This window comes from Belonocnema kinseyi, chromosome 9, assembly GCF_010883055.1.
Source record: "Belonocnema kinseyi isolate 2016_QV_RU_SX_M_011 chromosome 9, B_treatae_v1, whole genome shotgun sequence".
Classification (NCBI taxonomy): Eukaryota; Metazoa; Arthropoda; class Insecta; order Hymenoptera; family Cynipidae; genus Belonocnema; species Belonocnema kinseyi.
The window spans coordinates 11460756-11486665 of record NC_046665.1 but is presented as its reverse complement, the minus strand read 5'-3'; the positions used below and the strand labels follow the sequence as shown (position 1 = coordinate 11486665).

General features: G+C 35.1%; 1 protein-coding gene across 17 annotated transcripts in view; it reads right to left on the bottom strand.

Annotated features, from left to right (window-relative positions):
- LOC117180904 (angiogenic factor with G patch and FHA domains 1) overlaps positions 1 to 25910 on the bottom strand; it is a 600913-nt gene that overhangs the window by 332076 nt on the left and 242927 nt on the right. For 16 of the 17 annotated variants that reach the window (XR_004468075.1, XR_004468074.1, XR_004468073.1 and 13 more), the window contains one exon: positions 4203 to 4442. The exons of the other annotated variant lie outside the window; for it this stretch is intronic. Coding sequence is in view for 10 of the 16 variants with exons in the window: in XM_033373513.1 (XP_033229404.1) it covers positions 4203 to 4442 (240 nt within the window). In the remaining 6 variants the exon portion in view is untranslated. The remainder of the gene's footprint in view (positions 1 to 4202; positions 4443 to 25910) is intronic. 17 annotated transcript variants of the gene reach the window in all.

Here is a 25910-nt window from a genome sequence, read left to right as displayed (position 1 = left end):
CGGCGACGGTTTTAGAGGCAGGTTTTCAAAAGTGGATTTCTCGACAGCAAAAATGTGTAGAAAAATTTGGCGAGTATGTAGAAAAGTAGCTAAGAGACCAAGTTTTCAGATGGTGTAATTTGCAATTTCAATAAAAAATGTCTTACACCTGAAAAAAATGTGGGAACCTTACTTTTTACTTGCCCCTCGTAGAATACCGTTCAACATCTTGGAAATAGAGAAACTAATGCATATCTTGAAATACTTCAAGCGGAAACACAATAATATTATATTAATATATATTAATATTTAAGAATATTGTGCAAAGGTTGATAGCTCTACAAAATATAGCTAGAGGTCAAAACTTTATCTCCAACTATGCTGTCTGCCGCGTAAGGTCATCTGTGGCTAGAGACCGGACTCTAAGGAACAGAGTTGCACGAAGTAACTTGCTTATATTTCCCGTTCTTACTTACATTTTAGGACAGAGGCAGCAAAAATGGACGACGTAAACGTTCGGGTTGCTCCGGGATTGGTTGCTTTAAGAAACCATGGTCATAGCTGCTGGAGCCTACAACTACTCACAATAATTGACGCATTGACGTCGCAGTAGAGCTTGAGCTTTCCTCTATTAAATTTGACTGCTATGTTGGCTGTAGCGTGGCTACTCAGAGGGTTTCCCATGCCATACAGGTATGGCATCTTCTATACAAGGGATGCTGAAGCTATACACTATTTCAAACCAGAAACAGCAGAAAGTGTTCGATATCACAAAGCAGTTTTCCCGTGATGTCCACATGGATTTTTGACAAGATAAATGGCATTGTTAATTGATTTCAAGAAGCTCTGTACGTTACAAGCTATACAGTTGTGAGACTATTTTAACAACAATTGAGATGCTACGCTTTACAACACCATCTGTAAAGCTGGTCTCGATTACACGCCCTTGAAGTTGCCTACAGAGCAGGCTTTGACTATCAGAGCAGAAACGATAGAGGAATAAAACACACAATGGGGACAAAAAGCCATATACGGCGAGCACTCCAAAACGTTAGATAAACATGAAATTGACAGTGATAAATCCAATATTTGGCTGAAAAAGGGCGCCGCGTTTCCAGCAACAAAAGAATTCATCATTGCGACTTAAGATAGGGTTTTTAGCACCAGAAATGATCACAAATACGTGTTACATCAAAACGTAGTTGACAGTGGTCGATTATCTGAACATACGAACGAATCCATCAAGTGCATTATTAATCGTTGTTGCGTAATGGCTCAAAGAGAATATACGCACAGACATAAGCATGTGGCGCGCATTATACATCAACAAGTTTCCTAAAAAAAATTGTATAAAATTTTGTTCAGAAGGATTTAGAAGATAATTTGCAAAAAAATTTTTTTTTTAATTTTCCAACAAATATTTTATCTTTCTCAGAGTACACATATAGCTTACGCACATTTTTCAAAACTTTTTCTGAATCGCTGTGAATATCTGAGCCTGCATACACATAATATTAATTAAATGTTTGCACATGTATCTATGAAAACTGATAACAATTATTGCATTATTTAGAACTACAATTAACTCGCATTTCGAAAAACCAATATTAAGATGGTAGGTAATCGTAAACAACTTTATATTGAGAATGCGCAGCCCTCATGCGACCTGACTATGTAGCACTATTATCACGTAATGATCTTCAGGAATTTTGTTATAATTCAAAGTCCGTCGACGATTTGAATGACTCTAGTGACCATTGACGTGTACTAGGTTTTTAAAATTTCAGTCTATGGAAATTTATGAGCATGTTAAATTATACCGACGTTGTGAACAACTCTAAATAGAGAATCAGTGAACCTGGTGCTACCTGGCTCTAGCCAGTTGATTAAATAAGAAGCTCCAGGACCACTCTAGTTCTTCAATTTGAAACATTAAAGTATATATCATTTAAGATTATCATATGTCACATTACATCATAGCGTATATCACATTACATAGCATCATATGTCATATACAGGATGTCCAAAATATTTCGGGACGGCTAAATACTTCCCCAAGAAAAATATTTTCCAAAAACATTAGGGCCTTTTTTGGAGTGACTTTCAACAAGGAACTAAATGGTGACCTGGGTTTTACCTTGACGATAAACTTCAATATTATTTCAAGGTCAAATTGTCTTTTAGGCTAGAAACCGCCTTACTTGACGTCGGAAATCGAAAGAGTGGGGAATTTTACGTTAAAAAATGCACTCAGGTCATAACTCATGTGTGACGTTGATGGTCACTCAAAGGTTATTTAAACTAAAACAAGGTCTAAACACCTTTCATAACCGCAACTATCTATTTGTATTTACATTCAGCGTTACCACTTGTCTCTCATGTTTCAGGGTACCTGTTTTTCATGAGTCCTCTTGCCTCCTACGTTTTGGGATACTTGGTTATCGTGCATCCCCTTGCCTCTCCTGTTTTGGGGTGCTTGATTATCTTCAGTTTCTTTGTCTCTTAGATCTAGTTATAGGCAACATAATGCACAAGATTTTCATCGCGAATGCTCAAATTATTATCCACTCACTTTTCGACAGTTAGCCAACCGATTATACAAACTATTACAGCATTTTGAATGATTTCGGTAGGAATTAGAATGAATATATCAATTATTCTTTGTTGCAATTTTGCTAAATTTCGAGATTTGTTTTTATACATTCGATCTTTTAGATAACCCTAACGAAAATAGTCTAGAGGTGTTAAGTCAGGTGATCTAGCTGACCATTTAATTGTGCCTCTACGCCATGTCCACTGATGAACAAACACTGTATATGAGCAAGCGTGAACGTCTCATCCATATTGAGAAGCGTCATCCTTTTGAAACCATGCGTCGTCAAAGTTTTCTCCAGCAATCTCTCTTATTGCAAGAACTATTTGATTTTGTAGCATAATCTCATACATATCAGCATTCAAATTACTCTCAATAAAAAACGTTCATATTATTCTTTTGTTGAGTGTTCCAGCCCAAGCGTTCAATTTTTATGGATATTGCGATTTATCTTCTTGTGTCCAACAAGAGTTTTGCATCTATCCAATATCTACAATTATGCCTATTTAAACTTGCGTCTAGTTAAAATTTTGCTTCATCCGAAAAGGCTATATTAGATGGAAAGTTGAGATTTTCATCTATGCGTAACATCATATGTTGAGAAACCTCATTGAGACAATCGAAATCATTTTCGTTCGACTTTTGAACAAGTATTACTTTGAAAGGATGAAAATTCGCTCTTTGAAGAATGTTATGCACAGACGACTGACTCATGCCATGTTCTTGAGCAGCCCTACAGATAGAAGTATGAGGATTTTCAGTGAATGACAAAACATTCAATGAATTATCCTCATTTCCTGCTGACCTTGGTCTCCCTGATCTAGGTACATCTCTTACATCGCCTCTATCATGAAACCATCTAACAGTTCGTTTATTGGTTGCTGTTGCGATTTCATTTGCCCTACCACTAAATATTTCGTTAAAGAGATTTTTCTCTTACTTAACTTTATCTTAACTTTATCTTATACCTGAAAAATCATTTGAACTTAAAAACGATCAAAACGGGGTGTTAGATGACCCGACGTATAGATATATTAGATTCCAGTGGGATAAAGAGGACTCGAGATGTAAAAAATCCATACAACAGGGTGGGTACCGTGGAATAGAGGCGCCCGACGAATAGGAGGACCAGAGGGAAGAGGTACAATAGACTGGCCATCACCTGACCTAAAGTATAAGGTTTTTAGGCGGGGGCTGCGAAACTCTATAAATAATTTTTTTTTTAAATAGAGGGCATTAAAATCACGCATTTGTAAACAGAATTATTTTATACTTAAAAATAATAAAAATTAAACTGTTCAAATCGAACTCATCGAAAATTGTATAATTTTCTTTGAAATCTACTTATTTAGTGACATTTTAAGTGATTGAAAAGGTTTTCTAACTGAAATAATTTTAAAGGACTCCATGCTAGATGTACACAAAATGAATTTCCGTGGTTTCGTTTACCTTCGTATTTTTTATGTTATACAGAATTACAAAGTTTTATACAAGTCCATGGAAGGAAATTTTGCGTAAATTTACTACGAAATTCTTTCCGGTACAAAGAATAATTTCACTGTCACTTTCCGGTTTTCACCTCCAGTGGCCATCCTAAGTATTATTTTTTACAAAAAAAAGAAATACATACTGCGTCGTAGTAATATCCAGTATTGTAATCGTAATATAGTCCTGAAGTTTCCTCGTAAACAAACCCAGTCTGTTGAAGAGCAGATTCGGCCGCTTCCTTGACTTGATCAACGATGCTTCCAGTTTGCCATTCGACATTCGAATTCCAGACTTGTAGTGACAAATTATTTTTATCCCAATGAGTTGTTTGAGTTTCGGAATCAACGAAATTATTCTTTAATTCACTAGGTTGATGTTGCTTCTGACGTAAACAATAAAATAATCAAAATAATTCTCATGTACTAGGAAAGACAATTTCAAAACAATTAATTTTAAGTAAATGTCAGCGACATAGTTTCGCGGTTTCACCTCTAAGTTAAGTTTCATAGGAACCAACTGTCAACCGGGAAATATGATAGGGAGTAAAAGATGAGTGAATGCGCTACAGTATCTCATCAATGGCTGGAGGAGGAACTATTCTATTGTTATTTTACCACACATAATTGTTTGTATTTGAATTGTCGTATGCACATTATGAAGCCAATGAAATCACTATTTTCAAAATTTTTTGTTACTCTCTCCACCCTATCAGACGTCTTTCAGCATAAAAACAGATATTAAAAAAAGTTAACATTTTTTAGATGTGGCACCATACATTTGAAGTATTACACCAGTTAAAAGTTATTTTATTTTTATTTAAAACAATTTAAAAAAATGTTAGCTGCCATATTGTAATATCATATCTGTAACTGCTACTTAACAGAGGGGTAATATTGATATATCTGGTTATAAAACGAATGTTACTGTTCAGTGACATGCTTGTTCTATAACTGAAAGGTTGCGAAACTTTGTTATCGAATAAAGATGTACCAGTTCCATAAAAAAAGTGGCAACAATTCCTTAGCAGTGAGATTTAATGGTCACAGAAAAATGTAGCAGTTGTTATGTAACTTGGGTACACGTATGTACTCTAGTGTTACGTAAGTTGACTGTAATGTCATGTAATAAACATGGTTATATACGTGCTAAAAAACTTATGTCACAAAGTTACAGAGCGACATGTTACATTTTCCGTCAAAGGTGAGACACCTGTGACTCACCAGTTATTTAACATGTTACAAACTGTTATTCAACAGTTACATAACTATTACCATATATAACCAAGATGTTTGTCGAAAAAGTAAGAAATGTTGATTTATTCTTGTAATTACAGCAGCATTTTTGCCGATGTAACTTTCAAAATATTTTAGACTTTAATATTCAGAACACTTAAATTCTTCAATTAAAAAAAATATTAAGGTGATTCCCCGTGAAATTATTCCTTTTAAAAAAATAGTTACATCCTTTTTTTCTTCTCTTACGAAATATTATATATTTTTAACTATTATAAGTTCAAAAATGCTTATTCTTGTTCCGGATAAGCAGTAAAAATGCATTTTGTCGGGTTGCATACTTTTTGGTAAAACCCAGCGTGTAAACTGTTTATATGGGTAAAATATGCATCTTTTCCGCTTTCTGGAGCAGAAATAACCTGTCTGAGCATTTAATTGTTAAAAATATCTAGTATTTTGTGAATTTTACGATTATCTGTCACTTTAACAAAAACGAGCAAACACACGATATTTCCCATTGGGCTTATACTAAGAATTTATGTAGGTGCATACAATATGCTCCCTTAAACTGATAGGGTAAAATTCTCGCTGGTTTAATCAGTACATATTTTGATTTATGATTGTTGAATTAGTGCATTAAAGTGGGGAGGCTCCTGGACGCTTGGATTGGATTTTGAGCGACGTAAGATGTTGAAGTATTGACAGGCCTTCCCACAGTTTGGCGCAATATATTATATCCTATTATATTGCAAGTTGGCCCTTCATTATTGTTTTAAAAGCGAAGTGCGTGCTCCTAAGGATAATTCATAGGGCCAGATGACTACTAGTACTAAGTAACCAGTAAAACTTACTAATTAAACTGGTAACGAAATCGAAATCACGTGAGCATAATTCCAAGAATTATCGAATTTCATTCCGCACGTGTCACGGATTCTTTGTCAGTGGAACCCAGTTTTAAAAATATTAATTTTCGAAAATATCAGCTACCTTCAATGATTCACTAGTACCAATCACCCGGCAAGTGCCTGTCACCCGGCAGTGCTGTCCTGATGGTAGCGTATCTGTTTAAGACTCCGCTGCTGTGGGGTTCGAATCTTTTGCTACATTTTTTTGTTTACATAATACAAAAATTCGAATTATTACTATTATTTATTTTAATTAATTATGAATAAATTCAGAATAAATAATTACAAATGATTATTTATTATTATTATGCAACAAAGATTATGTATTTCATAAATTATATGATAATACATAATATCAGTTATTGGCATGTGTCTGATTAATTTTTTCAACCTTCTTCGTGAAATATTATAACATTATTGTCTCTTTCTCTCTGTCTCCAATGTCCCCTCCCTCCCTCTCTCCCTCTCTCTCACTACCACCAGGGCAGCGACGCTGGGTAAGAGACGTGCCGCGTGATTGATACTAGTAAATCTGTGAAGGTAGCTGATATTTTCAAAAATTAATATTTGTAAAACTAGGCTCCACTTACAAAAAAGCCGTCCCACGTATCGAATGAAAATCGATAAACTTTCGAATTATGCTCACGTGACCTCGATTTAAATTTCAACCCTTAAGCCTTCTCCTTGTGAGTGGATCAGTCAATTCTCACTTATTGTCAGTAACACATTTCTGGCTAGTTCAACCAGTGAGATTTCACTGCTTCATTTTAAAATTCGATTATATCTATACTAAGCAGGAATATATGTGAATACAATATGAAATTTTAGGGCTTATCTGGGTTAGAAATAACCATTTTTAAGCCTTTGTCGACGATAAATATATTAGTATCCCAACGAGAGGATGTAAAAAGGCCATTGTTGGCCCGCGAGTGTACAGTGAATTCGCACCAAAAATGGGTTTTCTATTTCAAGGGAGGAAGTTATATTGATTTAATTGTAGAATACTGGAAACATGGATACAATGTGCGAAATTCAATTCATTTTCGGTTCCAAGTTCGGTTCTTTTAGAAACTTGTGGCTTGTTTTTCGATAAACTTAGTATTCAAGGGTTTTCGAAAATACCCTTTTCGATCTCTCAGTGAGAAAAACGAGATCCAAGATGTCTTCATGGTGCACTTCTCTATTTCGTGCAATTAAACTGACATCAAAGCTCAATATGACGGATGCAATATGACTACAGTTAAAACATAATTCAATATTTTTCTTTTTTAGGGAAGTTGAGAATGCATTGCAGCAATGAGTGTAGGACTTTACTTAAAAAACGGTAGTAACCAATAGCTCCCCTCCCCTCACAAGCCAGACAATGACCATTAAATCGCTTTCGCATTATTTCAGGGCCATTGCTATAGGCTCGCTGCGCCCTGATTTCACGTCCTGCTGTTTATGCTAACGTGGCCTCGCTCATCTATTGCTGACGTTTCTGTGGGTTTGTCGATGGAGCGGCCTCCCTAAACAACGGGCATCTGTTCGTCCTAAGTAGATGATTAGTTCAAAGCTCGAACTTTCAGGTGTCCCGTATGGAATATCCGGGTGGTTAGCTCCACGTTTAGCTTGACGTATGTCTTTAGGTACTCCCTGAAGGATTTCTTCGTCACTATGGCTTGACATCTGCAGCAAGGCACTTACTGAAGTGTCTCCTCACAGCGTCTTGTACTTTTTTTTCTAGAGTCCTATAATCGAGGCCTAGGACATCGACGTTGATGAGAGGAACGACCTAGTGAACGTTAACCCCATCCCCAACAGCCTTCCTGATGACAAAGGACAGTTTAGTCTTACTTTTTACATCGTTACCCATCTCGTATTACTGAAATCCTTGACTTTTACTCCAAAGGTGCCTGGCTGCACCTTATACATGTTTTTTTATTCGCAAAAAAATATACTCTTAGCCGTTGCCCTGAGGCTTCAAAGTTTCCTAATTTAAAGTAGACAAGTCCTAACAGCAGCTACAGGGTCGGCCCGGAGACCAGTTATAGGTTAATTAACTTATTATTACTCTGCCATTCTACTCATTGTCAGTGACCGTAGTTTGGGACCCAGCAAATATGGTGAACTATGAGAGACTCGACCAAGGGTCATATATTTTTGCAGCCGTCCACCTTTAATGTCATCAACCGGTGTTCAACTTAAATATATCATTATTCATACGCTTTTCTTACTCTTTTCTCAATTAAATTAAAAATTTATTAATTTTTTTCCAGAAATCTCTTCTCAATACTTTCAGAAACGTCTCTTCAAAATATCAAGTTACAGAAGTATATCCAAAGCTCACAATGATCCGCCAAATATTGCCATTTTATGCGATTTTTCATATGCCTAAAACTTTTGCATAACATTTCTTAGATATAAATGCGATAAATGCAACATTCACTTATAAGTGATAAAGCACATAAAAGTTCAAATAAATCGACTTATAATTTCATGACCAAAATCGAAGTAGTATAGGTTGGAAACATTTTACATGGTTAACTCTATAAGACATCAAAATGGATTTTGAAAATCGCTTTTAGAAAGCGAAAAACAATATGATTTTATATTTTTAGTAGTAAAAACTTTTATATAGGATATATATGCAGATATAGGGCGGCTAAATACAAATAAAAAGGTTATCATGCATAAAAATTATTCTGTTCCGGAAAATTAAATAAGATATGTATATGTTTCTTTCCAAATAAACGATAATAATTTAATAAAAACACATTTTCTGATCACAAGGCAAAAAGTGAAGTGAAAAAAAGTCTTATGAAGGTGACTTTTTGTCGAAAATAAAGATTTAAGATTTTAGGTAGGAATTTGATTGGCACTTTAGTGCTTAAAAAGTGGCAAATGTTTTAGTTGAGCGCTTTTGCTTTTAAAAAGGAAAGATTTTATTATTTGACTATATTTAAAAACTTTTATACTGATGAATATGGTCAGGAAAAGTTAAAAAAAAATTAAAGGTTAGGAAATAAAAAAAAAATAAGTAGAAGTTAGCATAGAACTACAGAGTCATTTATTTGTTTTTGAATTACCGATCTTTTCATTACTATATAAAAATGTAAATCTCGAACAAATTCTTTTAACACATTATATTATGAACCATTATCAGTTGGGTTAATTTACTAACTAATATAATTCTTTTAGACCCTAAAAAAATTGCAGTTTATAATATTCAATGGCCTTCAGCTAGCTCTATAAATCTTATCGAAGGAAGAAAAACTAGGCTGTACATTTTTTTGAAAAGGGAATATTTTTATGAGGTATTGTCTTCAGCACGTATTAATTACTGCAAATTTACGTTAGCATAGCAAGCTGACTGCAGACGAATAGGTTCCTTCTTATCCTTTGCCAGTACCTTAAAATAAGGAAACTCGTATAGCATGGCCTAAAGGAATAGGGAAATGAAATCAGGGACTTACTAATTCAGGACGTACCGGTTTATTTAATTGTTTGGAGAATTTATAAGATTGAGATTGCGAGAGACCTTTAAATCTTCCGTATTAGCGTGTAAAAGAATTTGCACTTCAATGGGAACTGGATGGGCATAATTTCTTGAATAATGAATTGTACTTCATTCAGTTTCCGTTCCAACGCTTGAAGAAAAAATTTAGAGATACAAAACTGAGACAAAGGGTTTCACACACAAACAGAAACTAAGTATAAGGCAGAGTAACTAGCCCATACTGGTTCCTTAGGTTTTTTAGAGCCTTTTAAGACCGGTGTCTCCGATTCTTACGTTTTTCACCTGTTATGTCATTCCCACACTCTTAACTTCCATTCATTTTTACTATACTATTATATATACATAGATATACTGTACGGCTTACAATGTGAGTACTATAGAGATACTGTACGGCTTACAACGTGATTACTATATCTATAGCTATATGTTCCAGAGCGCAATATTCGTTCTATGTTATTCAAGTATTTATTAGAATAATCATATAAATATATATTTATACATTCATTACATAGGGCGAACGTCTGAGTTCGAACCTACTGCACAAGGGTCGTCATCAATAATAAATTAAAGAAATAGACACAATTGTATATAACACTATATAACGCTTGTAACATTTGGCTAGCAACATTTTGTTTTGAAGATTTTTTGTATTATGCTCTTAGCTTCAAATGTTGGTAATTTAAAGGTATAACCTAATATCCTAACAATAAATACAGGTTTCGAAAAACATAACATTAAGAATTTATTTAAACTATATGGTGTGACAACATGTGTTCTTTGTTTTACCAGTAGTACGCAAAAACTTCCAAAATTTTTATTCCATACATTTTATATGAAGTAAAGTATACTTTAAACTATAAGTTATGTTCATATCAGTAAATTTTCGATCATAGTTTTCGAGTATCTCGATGTAGGCATCCGAATCCACTTCCGGATCCACTTTGGGCACATTACTGCCATGTTTCGCAGTCTTGTACCAGATTGCGAACCACAAATAAATGCTCTTTGCAAAAACAACAGTACGAAGATGTGGGGATTCACATGCTACATGCGGGTCGAACAGTTATTTGGCAATTAATTTGCTTTATTTATCCAATTTTTGTATCGTAACACTCTTTGCGAATCGATGGGTTCTACGAATATTAGGCTAATGTTCCGTTACCGTTAAGCAAGCGTCTATCATCTTATTACAAATAAACTTTAGTCTATCTTTCCGCTACGGATAAGAATTTGGCTAACTTCATTTTGCATGAAATTTAGTAAGCACGTAGAAGTGTAATAGAAATAAAAACCTTTAAAAATTTCTTATTTAAAAAGTTATAGGAGCCTAAATTACATTACAAACTGTAATACAAAATACTGGAGTTTTGAATTCGTAGCAAATGTTCCGAAAAATAACAGGTAATTTATTCCTCCTGAAAACTTAGTTAAGTGAAGTTAGTCTAATTCTTATCCGTAGCGGAAAGATAGACTAAAGCTTATTTGTAATAAAATGATAGACGCTTTCGTAACGGTAATGGAACAATTTACTAATATTCGTAGAACCCATCGAAATGGTTAGTTACTATGAGTATTAAATTTTACCATAGAATTCCATTCTAAATAACAATCCAATTTTTCTCTTTATTCTTGTGAGAGAGTTTCAACACATAAAGGGCAGAAGTTTTTTTGTTGTTATTTTATCCTTGTCATAAGCCATCCAAATTGATGGTACCATTTCGAAGCAATAATTGTTTATTAAATCACTATAAAAAATTCAATGATTGCTTGAAAGAACGTGATCTATGAATCTCAAGTCAGCATATGCTGGTTCTTTTGCAGTGTGGGTGACTATTCAACAGAATTTTAAAAGGAACATCCAATATTACGTAAACATTATAATATTGTAACAAAATTTAAAGTTGTAAGTAACTTTTTATAGAGCCATTATTCTAATAGTATAACGAGAGAGAGAGAAGAAAAACATGATTATAAAAGTTGTTTCAGAAAGTTAAATAAAATTACTTTTTAAAGGCTACAAGAAAAAAACGAATACGTAGTGTGGTTCCAGGCTAGATTATCTGCAGAATGGGTTATAAAACTGAGTCTACTGTAGCCTGTTTTTTTTTAATCTATCTATAACCTCAAACACTTCTTCTCTTGTTATCTTTCTATTTTCCCTATCTTTCCCTATCTTTCTGTTTTCCCCTTTGATCCTATTTTTCTCTCCCTCTAACAGACCCTTGAAATAATCTGTCAACTCACTCAGTTATATTTCTTCATTCACGCTCTTCCTTCCTCCTCTTTCCTTATTTATCACATCCTAAGCCTTACCTTCTTTAATCGCTTTTCCTACTTCTTCCTTATATCTTTCCTTTCTTTTTTGCTTTTTCCTTTCTAGCATCCTCTCGTCTTCCCCTTTTCTCCTATTTTACTCGCCCTTCTTCATTTCCCCTAACCAGCATTTTCTTACTGACTCTTTCATTCTCTCTTAACTCTCCTTGCATTCCTCGACCCACCAGCCTCTCTTTTTCTCTTCTATTTCTTTTTTGTATCTCTTTCATCCCTTACACCTTCTCAATCGACCCATTCCATCTTTCAATTAACGATATAAATTATGTTTCTCCTATTATGTCTAGTAACTTTCTCTCCTCTATGTCGGTCACCCTATGTTTGGAAATACTTAAATAGGCCTCTTTTTTTTACATCCCAAACCCCTCACCCTTGTTTGCCAGTCGATGCATTCAAGTCACCTCCTATCAAAACTAAGGTATACTGAAAGATAACGATCAATACCGCTTTTGCGAAAGTATGTTCATTTCTTCGAGTCTCGTATACAACTGGCGAATATAAATCTATACTGGAAATATCAATCTGGCTTACCTCACAAGTACTCTTGCGTATGTATATACTACAAAAACCAACTCTTGCTTCTTTTCCTCCATCCTCCTGAAACCATGCCGCCCATCACTCCTCCATTTCCATGTTCCTTTCTTGCTTTTTGCAATGTCCACAAATAACCTTTTGATAACATTCCTTTCATCCCTCTCCAGTCTTTCTCATCCGCCCAGGTTTCGCTCATCATTATTACGTCCCATTTTGTCAATTTCCCCCAGAAACCTGTGTCCTCATTTTTTTTATTCCTGAAACATTCCAAAATGCCACCTTCACATTGTAACGTGGTAGATATTCCCCGTCGCTAAAAGAACTCGACTTGCTAGAATAAACCGGAAATCTTGGAATTAACCCGCGTGAGACGCTAGAGCAAGAGTCACCTCCAAAAGAACCAGCAGGGAACACTCACGGCAATTTTATTACACTTTTATGTACTCCTTACCTCTTAGCTTTTCTTACTTCCTTCTAGATCCTAATCTATCTGCGAAAACAAAGTTGTAGACGGAGGGAGGACTAAATTATAACAAACATACAATTCAGATCTGGTAGCTTCTTCCCGCCTAAAACTACGAATAGGCGTGTTAATTATGTATTTAGGTGTCCACACATATTCCTAAAGTCTTTGTTAGAGAAATGTTACCATAGACCGGGGCACGCTCCCGAATAATTACGAGCCTGCGGACTCACTTAGCTTGCTAGGCCTGCCCACGTGATCTCGACAACGTCGTCCATTGTTCCTATGTACTTCGAAAGACAATTTTTGATCTTACTCTTGCTCTATTATCGAACAAATTAAGATGTCCTCTTCCGACGGCGAAACCCCTCAGAACTTGTTCTCGAAATGGCTTTATGTCCTGAGATCAAATCAACATCAAAAAGTAAACGGTCCGAAGTAATCGCAGGTATAGACTTTTGTTTCCGGGTAAGCTCGATGGTCATATGGGCTCTGATCAATTAAAAAAAACTGATAGTAATTGGTGGTCAGGTCCCGTGCAGATTAATCATATCTTTTTTCTTTGTCTGTTCAAAGGCAGTTTCGATTCGTGCGCACCAAATTTGTTTAAATTTTTAGAAATAAATATAGATCTTTTGATAAATACTTTTTAAACAAGGGGTTGTAATCTTTTAGGCCGGGATTTAATCACCTTATAACATGTCCATCTTCTCCTTCCGTTCATCCCGTCCTTATCTTTAGCCATTTTTTATTTTTTAAAGTTTGACGCGTTCCCTTCCTTCTTATTAACTTGTTCTTTATCCTTCTGCGTTCCTTGCCTTGTTTGCCAAGTTCTCAATTGTTCTATTTCTTCGTCCCAGAGCCACATCTCTCCGTGTACCCAAATTCTATCTCGCCCTTTTATTTCCCTGCTATCTTTACTTCTTTCCGCCCATGCCCTCCGCTCAATTAGCCATTTACTTCTCCTTCCCTTCCAGGTCAGATCTTCTTCTATTCTCTCTGTTCTTCCCTTCAACAACTTCTTTCAGGCCAAAACATCAATTGTATCCTCCTCACATACCCCAATGTCACCAGAAACATGCCTTCTCTCCGCTCCTTCATTCTACGTACTCTTTTTACCCCTTCTACTCTAATTTGTGTTTCTATATCTCTTATCAACTTCTTAACTTCTTCCTATCCCATTTCACTATTGACTTTCAACCCCTTGATCATTACATTCTTCTTTCTCTTTCTCTTTGTTACCCTTCTATTTGTCTTTCGATCTATGTCAGTCTGTTACGCGGTCTCGCATTTTTTTACCCGCAAGCCTACCCTACCTTCCGTTGTGCCATGGCTCGCTATTACCTTAATCCTTCTTCACTCAATGCTCATTTCTAACTTGTTCACTCTCTTCTACTATATTAACCTCCGCTTTTCCTATTTTCATCATATTCTTTCTGCTGATTTTCTATGCTTTTCGTTTTTTCCCAGGCTTGTTCTTTTTCGTCTTTCTATAATTCTTCCCACTCTTCCAGTTTCTTTCGTATTTTCTGTACCTCCTCACTTAGCTCCTTCCCATGCCTCTCCAGATCTTCCAACATCTCACATGTCTCTACCTTCTTCCCTTTTCCTTTTTTCCTCGTGTACCGCTCGTCACCACTACTTTCGCAGCTTACATCCATACTTGCCTTATCCCCACTCATTTCAACTTCCAATAAGTCCTATCTCGACCCGTTATTCTGCCTTGTACCGTTCATCTACCGCCCTCTGTCAGGGCTCCATGTTACAGTCTCGATACTTTATCCTACTTTATCTACTGGCCAATACTTACAACACGTCACTTTCTCGCCACCTAAATTTTTAAACGCAAATTTAAATCTAACCTCTAAATCAGCCATTATCGTTGACTTCTGCCACCCCATTCACCCTTTCATCTAAACCCTTCATTCTCACTCAATCCTTTACACTTACCTTCCTCACTCACATAAATTTCACCACGCTCACTTCTCTTTCCCGTTCTTCATATCAAAAAAACAGTACCACCAAAAAAACCATCACTCTACTATCCGTACCGGAAACGAAAGCCGTATAATTGCTTCAATTAATATTATCACTGTTAAAACTAATAAAATTCCTTGATTTAGAAAATTAAACGTTTCGTCATTTTCAAAAAATTGTGAAACTTTATAAAGATTTTATAGGATAAATATTACGTCTTAAAAGAGGAATAATGGCATATCTTACTTATGTTCGAAATAAAAAACGTATTCTTTTAATTGAATAAGTTTGTTTTATAGAATAATTGTGTAGTAAAGTCAAGCTAGTCAAGCTAGTAAGCCAAATCAAAGCCAGATGGGGTGAAGGCCGAGTCAGAGAAATAGCGCCGCAGCAATACCCACAATGACGTGTCCTTTCACCCCCCATGTGGTGCATTGTAGTGCACAGTCTCCTTCGCAGGCTAAAACCAGACAAAACCCAGAGATATGCGAATGAATTTGTAATCCTGTTATTGGGGCTCATATGAAGACGTTGATGGGTTTAAAAAGATCGTCTGTGGATCATAGAGCTCTATCGCGACAGCTCAAGGCTCTCGATAAATCCAGAAAAGACCAGTCCATGTATGTTGCGATGAGAGGCTGACAACCTAAGACTCGGTCAAATATCTGCGGGCAATCATATATACCAAGCTAAACTGGGTAAATTTTTGGGGTGACGTCGGGTCTGGGGCCTAAAATGCTTGCATGGCTCTATTCCGCTGTCCTTAAACCTGATGAAATTATACCGCGATAGGTGGTTAACACACTAGCATTCCTTACAAGATCTAGGGTTAATTACTGAAAGCGAATAATTAAGAGTATGGCACAATAGACTTTATAGCGTGAACACCATTAGGACTCCTTTTGGGGCCCCTGTCCACACATAAACAAACTGACTACTATTCCCACCAAATGTGTAAGTTTATTTTAATTGGTTAAATTTCTGTACTTTTTCGACATGTTGCGAGAAGTGGCTGACTGGTCGGGTCGCAGAACTGGGCCGACTGATGGGTAATTTCGTAGACGTCATTGCGCTGGCTAAAAGGTAATTTTGTAAATATTATTGTAGGTAATACTTACACCATAAATTTTAGGTTTCCTAAAATAATTAAATTTAGTTATCTCTCGGACTACTGGTTTTGCTTTACGGTTTGCAGCCACCAAAGTTCTCGGTGCATTATGCTTGAGAGAATCCTGGTTTTTGATGTGTCTTCTGGTCCTGAAGCATCGCTCTTCCTCTATTGGATGCCTGCCCGCAGTTTGTCTCAGTGATACCTCTCTTTGTCTGTTTCCGGCTTGTTCTGGCTGCGGTAGAATAGGCGCTCTGCTTATATGCATAACCCCTTTTCTGAATATCCTCATTTAGATACCATATTGGTATCACAGTAATCCAGTCGTTCGTCTCTCAGTTGACCCCTCCATTCAAATTTATTGAGATTTTACCGGTCCATCGCATTGACTCTGTCTTGATTGGATCCCCCAACGCTAAGGTAGTCGGCATTGTTGTCCGACCCATCACTTGATTGTTTTAAACCGCACTTACAACTATGTTTGGTGTTATCAGGATTGTTCTCACGAGCAGCTACATACTATAAGATGTCACCCGGTACCCAGAGTCACTGTTTGAGACACCTCACCCAGGTGCCATTCTGATTTCGGCACGGTTGTTACGTTTCTGCTTGGGGGTTATTCCTTCGAGACTAGTAAAGATTTTTTTGACACTTTTAAACAGAAAACAGCACAAAAATCTTAACCGAAATTGAACAATATTTCGAATTTTTTATCTCGACTATTAGAAAAGTTGTGACAAAAATCTGAAATTTATACCACGCTACCTTTAATAAGGTTGGATCCACCAGGACGCCACGCGATCCTCCAGAATCATTCTTAGGATCTCAGCCCCCTCGCCCGACAACTAACTGCTCCGGAACCTTGGCTTCGCCGCCAGGGTTATTCCAACAACCGCTTCCCCGATCTTGCCTTCGCCGCCCGGGTTCTTCCAACAATTGCTTCCCCGATCTTGGCTTCGCCGCCCGGCTCGGGCTTGGGAAGTGTCGGCTCTTTGAGCCTAATTGTAAGGTCTTAAATAAACCTTTTGTTTTGTTAACTCGTTTCCCCTTTATTGACTAAACCCAGTTCTCGACTCTCCACAACCTCACCTACCCCTTAATTTGCGAGATCCCTCACAAACTTGGCGCCCTCCTAAAAACCCACAATCTCCAGAAAACTCCCAAGTCGAAAAACGAAGTCAAATGAATGATGAATTTTTTAAAAATCAATTAAACATGTATTCCATCATAAGAACTTTTAGATGTGAACTAAGTAAAATATTGATGATTGTCAGAAAGAAAAAAATTGTCCTGTAAAGAATTTCGTTGAGATTGTTGTTTGAGAATTTTTTATTGTTTTTTAGAAAAAGTTCGGGTAGAAATGTATTTACATCGATAAAGTGCAGTTAGACTGTTATAGATGTCCATTAAAATAGTAGGTATACTTCGCGTATTTTCAAGCTCTGCCACCTTTAACAAAATAAAAAATGACCCTGAGAAAAAACGCCTTATCTGTACTCCTTGTAGCAGGATTGGATAAGTGAGGGGTTTAAACAAAAAATCGGAAACAAAAATAAATAAAATACGATTGGAAAAAACGGAAATGAATTTCGGAAAAGAAAACTTAAAAATAGAATTTACTAGTAGGAACAAACTAGATAGAATAGAAAAGATCAGAAAGTTAACAAAAAACTAGAATAGCTCGCGAAAAATTGCTAATCGAAATAGAAAGACAAGAGAAAGAAAATGCGAAAATTAGGGATATAACGTTCGAAATTGATTCTTTTATAGATAATAATAATGAATTTTGGAATGAGGCACAAGAATTAATCAATTTTGAAGAAAAGAAAAGCGATAGAATTAAAATAAAAGAACTTTCAGAAGAAATTACAAATTTAAATGATAAAATGGATAGAATTGTAAATTCAAGCCAAAATTTATTAAATCAAAGTAATAAGTCAAGAAATCTACAAAATACGGTTCATTTCGAAGAAATAAAATTAGATTTAAATGAGCGAAGGCACTTGTTAGCAGGTTCTCGGAATAGAATGGCAATAAATAGGGGTAGCGGTCAAGGGAACGAATACTGATTACCGACCGGAATGATACAAATCCCTTTTCAAATTATGTCAAATTGGCCAAGTAAATTAAAAAATAATACAGAAAATATTCCAACTTATTTCGTAAATAATTTAATAAGTTTTAAAAAAGGATATAAAATTAACGAAAGGGACATTTTAGAGAATTTAGATGCTGTTTTAGAAGACGAGGCATTTTGGTTTCAAGTCAATAAAAATAATCGGCAACATTTAGATCAATTTCTTGAAGATTTTAAAGAAACTTATTTAAATGAAAGATATACAGAAATAATCAAAAATAAAATTGTGCAATCAGAAAAAAGACCAAGATAGTCATGCATTTGTAACAGAAATTAAACAATTATTTGAAAAATTAATGCCACGTTCGAGCCTAAAAATGGCAACCAAGAAAGACTTATACAAATTTAAGAATCGAATATAAAGTTTACATTTCAAGAAAAGCATTTCCAAGTTTTGCAGAATTAGAAATTTTAGGGCGAGAATGGGAAACAGAATTGGCAAAATATAAAATTAGAGGTCAACAATTAAGCATTTTAGATAAAGAGGATAATAAAATTAAAAAACCAAAGAAAATGATTAAGGAAATGATAAAAGTCAAAATAATATTGAAAATCAGAATCATAATAGAAATCAAAATCAGGATCAAAATCAACAAAGACAATTTAGGTCGAGGTATCTTAACCAACAAAACATGCAACAATACAAACCAAGATTTCTAAATGGAAATCCAAAATTCTTTAATCCTAGATTTCAAAATAATAATTCGAATTATATAAATAATCAAAGATACCTAGGAAAATCAGAGGTTTATGCATAAGAACAGTAATTTCAAAAATCAAAACACAGCTGGGCGAGCATTATTGTATGCAATGAATCAGCTGTTCGGGAACACACAGGCACAACAAGCGAATAATTCTCCGCAAATACCAGCGCCTTTATGTAACGTGGAAGAAAATAATAACAGGTTAGAAGACAAAAAGGATAATAAAAATCAGACTACAAATTAAAAAAATTCAAATCATGAAAATAGTAGGGATAATAAAAAAGGTGAAATAATTCCAAGTGCACAGGATTTCATGGACACAAATTTAGGAAACCGAAGTTCTAATTATAGATCACGAGAACCATTAACATGCTACAATTGCGGGAAAATAGGCCATTTTCGACGGGATTGTTAGTATAGTTTACATTAGGGAAACGAAAACGGTCGCTATTAAAGGCGGAAAATAGTAGACAAAATCAGAGATCGCCAGAAAAGCTTAACACGGACACAAATGAGACAGACGAAACGAGATTTCACCTTATGGTTGATTTTCTAAATCATAAATATGAAGTGTTCGTTGACACCGGTGCTACTCACTCACACATTGGTGAAAATTTTATAAAAACAGTAAAAGAATTACACTACGAAATTAAAAAACCAATGAATGACACATTAATGGTAGAAAATGGACAAAAATCAAAAATTACAGGACAAGTCTTAATTTCAATCAAAATAGGCCATACGGAAAAATATTTATTATTCAGACTGGTACAAAATTTAAGATCGATAGGAATAATAGGAACCGATATGATTGAAAGATTAAGTTTAACAATGGATTATGAGAAAAAGGTTTGGTGGTTACCAGGATTACCAAATATTAAGTATGCGATAAAATCGAAATTAATTAAAATGCAGGAGTCGATAATGGGAGAGAATAAGAAAGAGAGTAAGAATAGGGAAAGTGAGAAACGTAAATTGAAATTCGGAAAGAAAGTTATCCTAAGAAACGACGTGCGAGAGAAAGAGACAGATTTGCTACCGTGCGAAGTCTCTTCTCGCGATTCGCCACACACCCCAACCCAACCCATCCTTACAGGTGATGCATTAGACTCGATCCCACCAGCACCTCAGCCGGCAAAGAGTTTACGGGGGCATGGTGCCCCACACCCTAGACCCTACAAAGCGAACGACACAACACTGGCACGTGCCAGTAATAACAGGCCAAAAATAAAGATAGGAATTTAGATATTGAATTTAAAGAGCAATTGGAATGCGATAAAGAAAAAAATGATTCTAAATTAAAAACAATAAGCGCAACAAGTGCAATTAGAAAATTTAATTAAAGAAAAGTAAAGATCAGGGAGCAGAATTGAAACCAACCCATTTGACTAGCCATAAAATAGATGTGCAAGGTTACGAACCCATTAAACAAAGATACTTTTACGTATCAGCGAAAATAAGAGAGTTTATGTACGAGGAAGTAGATAGACTTTTAGAAGAAAAAATAATAGAACCATCGAATAACGACTAGTCAAACCCGATTGTAAAGATAAAAGAACCTAATAGCAAATATAGATTCTGCTTAGATTTTAGAAGAGTAAATAAAATCACTAAAAAAGACTTATATCCAATTACAATAATGTCTGAAATATTAGACACACTGAGATCAGCAAGATACATATCTAAAATCGATCTTCGTTCAGCATATCATCAGAGACCATTAGATGAGGAATCTAAACCGATAACCGCTTTTATTGTTCCGGCAAAGGAATGTATCAGTTTAAGAGGATGCCATTTGCATTAACAAATGCTCCTGCTACTCGATGATATAATTATAGTCTCAAAAAATTTTGAAAAACATTTAAAATACTTAGAAATTGTTTTAGATAAAATTAAAAATGCACGTTTAACAATAGGTTTAGATAAATGCAAATTTGGATGTTCCGAAATAAAATATTTGGGTTTCAAAGTAAATGAAAAGGGATTACAAGTTGATGAAGAAAAAATCGAACGAATTTTAAAATTTTCCAAGGCCTAAAACAATGAAACAAGTTCAAAGACTGATAGGAATGGTTTCTTGGTATAGGAAATTCATCCCAAAGTTTGCTGAAACAATAGATCCATTGCAAAAGCTTCTAAAAAAGGAAGTAAAGTGGGAATGGTCTGACAAACAGGAATAGGCATTTACGACAATTAAACACTTACTAACGACAGCACCAATTTTAGCCTGTCCTGATTTTTGAAGTCCTTTTTAACTTGAAACTGATACTAGTGACATAGGATTAAGAGCTGTTTTAACACAAACTATAAATGGCGAAAATTATGTAATAGCGTTTGCGAGTAGAGGTCTGATCGGGGCAAAACATAAATATTCGGCCTCAGAAAAAGAATGTTTGGTAGTAGTTAGGGCGATTAGAAAATTTAGACCATACTTAGTAGGTTATTCTTTTAAGGTTATCACAGATCATATTGTATTGAAATGGTTGCATTCAGGTTAAAAATAACCCAGAAGAAAATCAAAATTGGAGAATACGCGATAATCAATTGTATTTTTATAGAATCGACCCTTTAAAAGCCAGTTTAAATTTAGATAGCAACCCGTGGAAATGAACAATAAAAAAAGAACTAAGGGAACAAGTTTTAATTGAAAATCGTGATATTAAACAAGCAGCTAACTTAGGTATAGAAAAAACGTATGCAAAAATTTCCGAACATTATTTTTGGTCAGGAATGTATTCTGAAACTCTTAAATATGTGAAATAATGCGATATTTGTCAAAGAATAACACCAAAAGTAAATAATCAGATAGGTTTGATAGGAAATCGAATAATCGAAGAACCATGGACAATGGTAGCATCTGATATGATGGGTGCACTGCCAATGACAAAATCGAAAAATCAATACATTTTCGTTTTTGTTCATATCGAGGCGTCCTAATGGTAGCGTGCCAACGCACGCGACACGACTTCACGGTACTTAACCAAAAATAAAAACTAACAAAAACTAACCGAGAAGTTAGCGTTAGAAAGTCTTGCTCGCGTAATTGAGCAAGATGAGGCTAGAAGTTGGCCAAAACTAAAAGGTGCTCACTCGCTTCATCAATTCATGAAAGTTCTATCTCGGGCGAGCAAAGCATGAAGGTTGCCACTTCTCGCGTTTAATTTATAAGCGAGAAGTGGCACCTTCGTGCTTTGCTCGCCCGAGATAGCACTTTAATGTTTTGATAGAGCGAGCGAGCATCTTCTAGTTTTGGCCAACTTCTAGCTTCATCTTGTTCAATTCCGCGATCTAAAACTTTCTAGTGCTTAATTCTTGGTTAGCTTTTTATTGTTTCTATTTTTGGTTAAGTATCATCTAGTCGATCGAGCGCGTTAGCATCCTATCGTTAGGACGCCGTGATATGTTTACAAAATGGGTAGAAATAATTCCAGTAAATAATAAACGATCGTCAACAGTTGAAAAAGCTTCCCCGATCTTGCCTTCACCGCCCGGCTCGGGCTTGGAATGTGTCAGCTCTTTGAGCCTAATTGTAAGTTCTTTAATAAACCTTTTGTTTCGTTTAACTCGTTTCCCCTTTATTGACTAAACCCAGTTGTCGAGTCTCCACATCCTCACCTATCCCTTAATTTTCGAGATTCCTCACGAAGTCGAATCAGCCGAAAAGAATTGCCCTTTGATTATTATAAGATGAAGGCCGGTTATAAAAACTGAAATTACGAAATCATCACTTAATTCAATTTTAATTATCGGAATTAATTAATTTATATAATTAAAAGAAAGAGAAAAAATGATTCTTAAAAATCGGTTAATATTAGCAGTAACAATGGAAATTTTTAAGTGCATACAAAAGTATAGCCGTACAAACTAAAAAGATACGTAAATGACATTACCGCTTACAGTGATTCTCTTAAGCGTGGCAATGAAAAAGTCGACCTAAGCGGCAATGTCACTTATGTATCTTTTTAGTTTGTGTGGCAGTACTAATCGATTACATGCTACTGATTTACTCAGGAAGGCTTAACAGGAAACCGTGCGAAACTTTCATTTCCTTACATTACATTATCCAAAAAGTACCGACTCTCTCCTGTCTTCTTCGTTACGTTCTGACAGTTGGGGAAAAAATTAAATTGTTAAAACGACATATTTTCCCCGTCTCCCTTTTAACATTTACATAAATAAAGCGAATATAGTAACATTTTGCCAGTATAGAAACAGAATGAAAATCACAAAAGTATTTTGTTTTCTTGCGGTTCGGTACCTGGGGCTTAGTGATTTGAATACTTAGCTATACAAAATAAATTAGCCGTTTTCTACTAAATATTGTGAGAAGTGCTTCCTAAATCAATAAGTAAACGACTTCGCAATACTTCAGCAGTACAAAATTAGGTCTATTCTGATGTGAAGCATATTTTTATCCGTTGGTTGATAAAAATTATCATTTTCACATCGTGTACTTGAATTTAAAAAAAATGAATATTTAAATAACATTAAAATATATTTAACTGAAACAAAAAAGGAGTTTCAAATATAATTAGTAAATGTTTTATCTATGTAAAAACGGAAAAAAAATTTAGTTCAAACAGAAAAGTGTTGAAAATTCAAATCTAATAAAGTAACGTGTATTTTGCCACTTTTTCGTGACCCCCATAAGTGCATCTTTAGGGAAGCTCCCCTTCGGAGCCAGAGAGTCTAATTGTAAAAAATATGCCCGCCGGGCGGGCATATTCACACTGCACGCCTAGCGCGCGGCGCTCTGCACACAATTTGAGCGCACCGTCGTCGCGCGGATACACTGTCGCGCTTTGCGCTTATTTTTGTACCTTTAATGCCTCTTAAAAACAAAAATTTAATATTTTTGGAAATGATCTAACTTTTATAATTTTAGGCTAATTAACAAATTTCATGGAAATAGTTTCGAAATATATTTTATATACAGTTGAGATTCGGATTGATATTTCTCGATCTACTAAAAGAATTGGTTGAATGTTGAAAAGCATATAACTTTTAAAATTTAATCGAAATTAAAATTGTCATTAGGATAATTTGCAAGTTTTTTTGTCGTGTACTACGAAAATTTGACAAAAAATTCTAAAACTAATAAGTACTTTCTAAATGTATTCAATGCCTAGTAAAATTTTTATTGAAATTTCCTGATCAATCAGAAATTTTTTTTTCAATTTTTTAAACATTTTCAAAATTTTGAAAAGTACATAACTTTTCTCATTGTCATCTGATTGGACAAATCCTTCAAAAGTTAGGGTGGCCACAAGAGTTATGTAACCATACATTACATGCATGCAAACATACAGACAGACATGCAGACAGACAGGCACCGACAAAATTTTACGATTTTCGGTCTCTGTAAGTGCCGAAACGTAAAGATCCGTTAAAAGCCAGAGATCGAAAGTTTGGACCATTACATTATACTCTCATCAATGAGACTGTAAAAAATCAATATCTATACTACACATTTTTTAACATCCTTGGAGAATCTTCCTTTCTGCGACAATAATTCTTATTTAATAACCAATATCTGTAAGAACATACATCAGATATTCTTTTCATATTCCTATAATTGGAAAAGAGTCGACCACGCCTGACTCTCGCATAATAATACGCAATATCCAGGAGAAAATCTATACATTCTAAAAGGAATCTTCAACATAAAAAGAACACGACTCGGAAGAAGCAGTCAATCATCGCCCCGGCTCTGTTAAGCTCAGTCTCAATCTTGGGGTTTCCTTAAGAGTCATTCAGTCGGCAGTAATCATCCCAAATCAGTCATTACCATGGCTCGGTCTCTGCCGCTTATCTTCTAGACATTTGCAGTTGTCGCCGTGATATAGTAACTGCCTAGCCTTTAATCTTCATTGTGTGGTTAAACGCGATTCGTTGCAGTCTTGAAACTTTAGGACTCAGCTCTGTCCTTGGAATTATATCTGTGACACCTTCAACAGAATCAATCATCCGGTAAGTTTTCTTTAAAAGTCGTCTACACCTATCCAGTTTCCCTAATAGTTAGGAAATCGAAATCTTATTTACTATATACTTAAAAGGCCAATCCCACAAACATGCTGTAAAGGTTTCAGAGTCGCAAGTACATTCTTTAACTCCTAAAATGCGCACCGCGCGCCTTGCGCTAGCCTTTCGAAGCTGTCTTTTTTTCAACATGTGAATCTTCAAACGCGTTTTTCTCGGATTCATATTTTTCATAATTGCCCGCAAGATAACTCAAAAAATATTTGACCAACTGAGTTCTCCTTGCATATACATATAGTTAAAATGATTGTCTTCTGTGTGAAGCTCTCTGAACTGGAAAAAATAATTTTTAAACAATTATTTTTTAAACAATTTCATACAAATTTTTGGGTTAAAATCAAACTTTTTTTGGAACGGACGCGATTTGTTCAAAATGATTATTTTTTTACTTTTTTGGTTCACACAGAAGATATGAATATAAACTTCAAGAAACTTTTTTGTTTTTTCGTTTCAGATGAATCTGTGAGAAACTAGAGTGCGGGTAATTTCACATCTCCCGGCTGAACATGTTCAACATCTGTCTTTATCATTTAAAATGCTATGCATATTTATGGCTGAAAAAAATGTATTTCTTAGTTCAAAAGTGGCCTAATAAACCAGCACTTAGTTTCTGTAGAGCTTCGAATCACAGATTGTCAGGATTTTGAATTAGGTATGTATAATTTTGCAAGTTTTATAAGTTTAATTCCAAGTCATAAAAAAATATGAAAATTAAAATGTAACATTAAATTCTGTTAATATGTTCACTTATTCTCATTTCAGTTAGGCATTTTTAATCTTAATAAAAATTTTACATAAACTGTTAAATTGATGATAAATTATAGTTTAAAACCCTCCGTCAACATTATTCCCCTTTAATTACCGCTTCATTTACACTTGTAAGATTTTAATTGAAGCACGTGATTTGCAGTGAGGGGACCC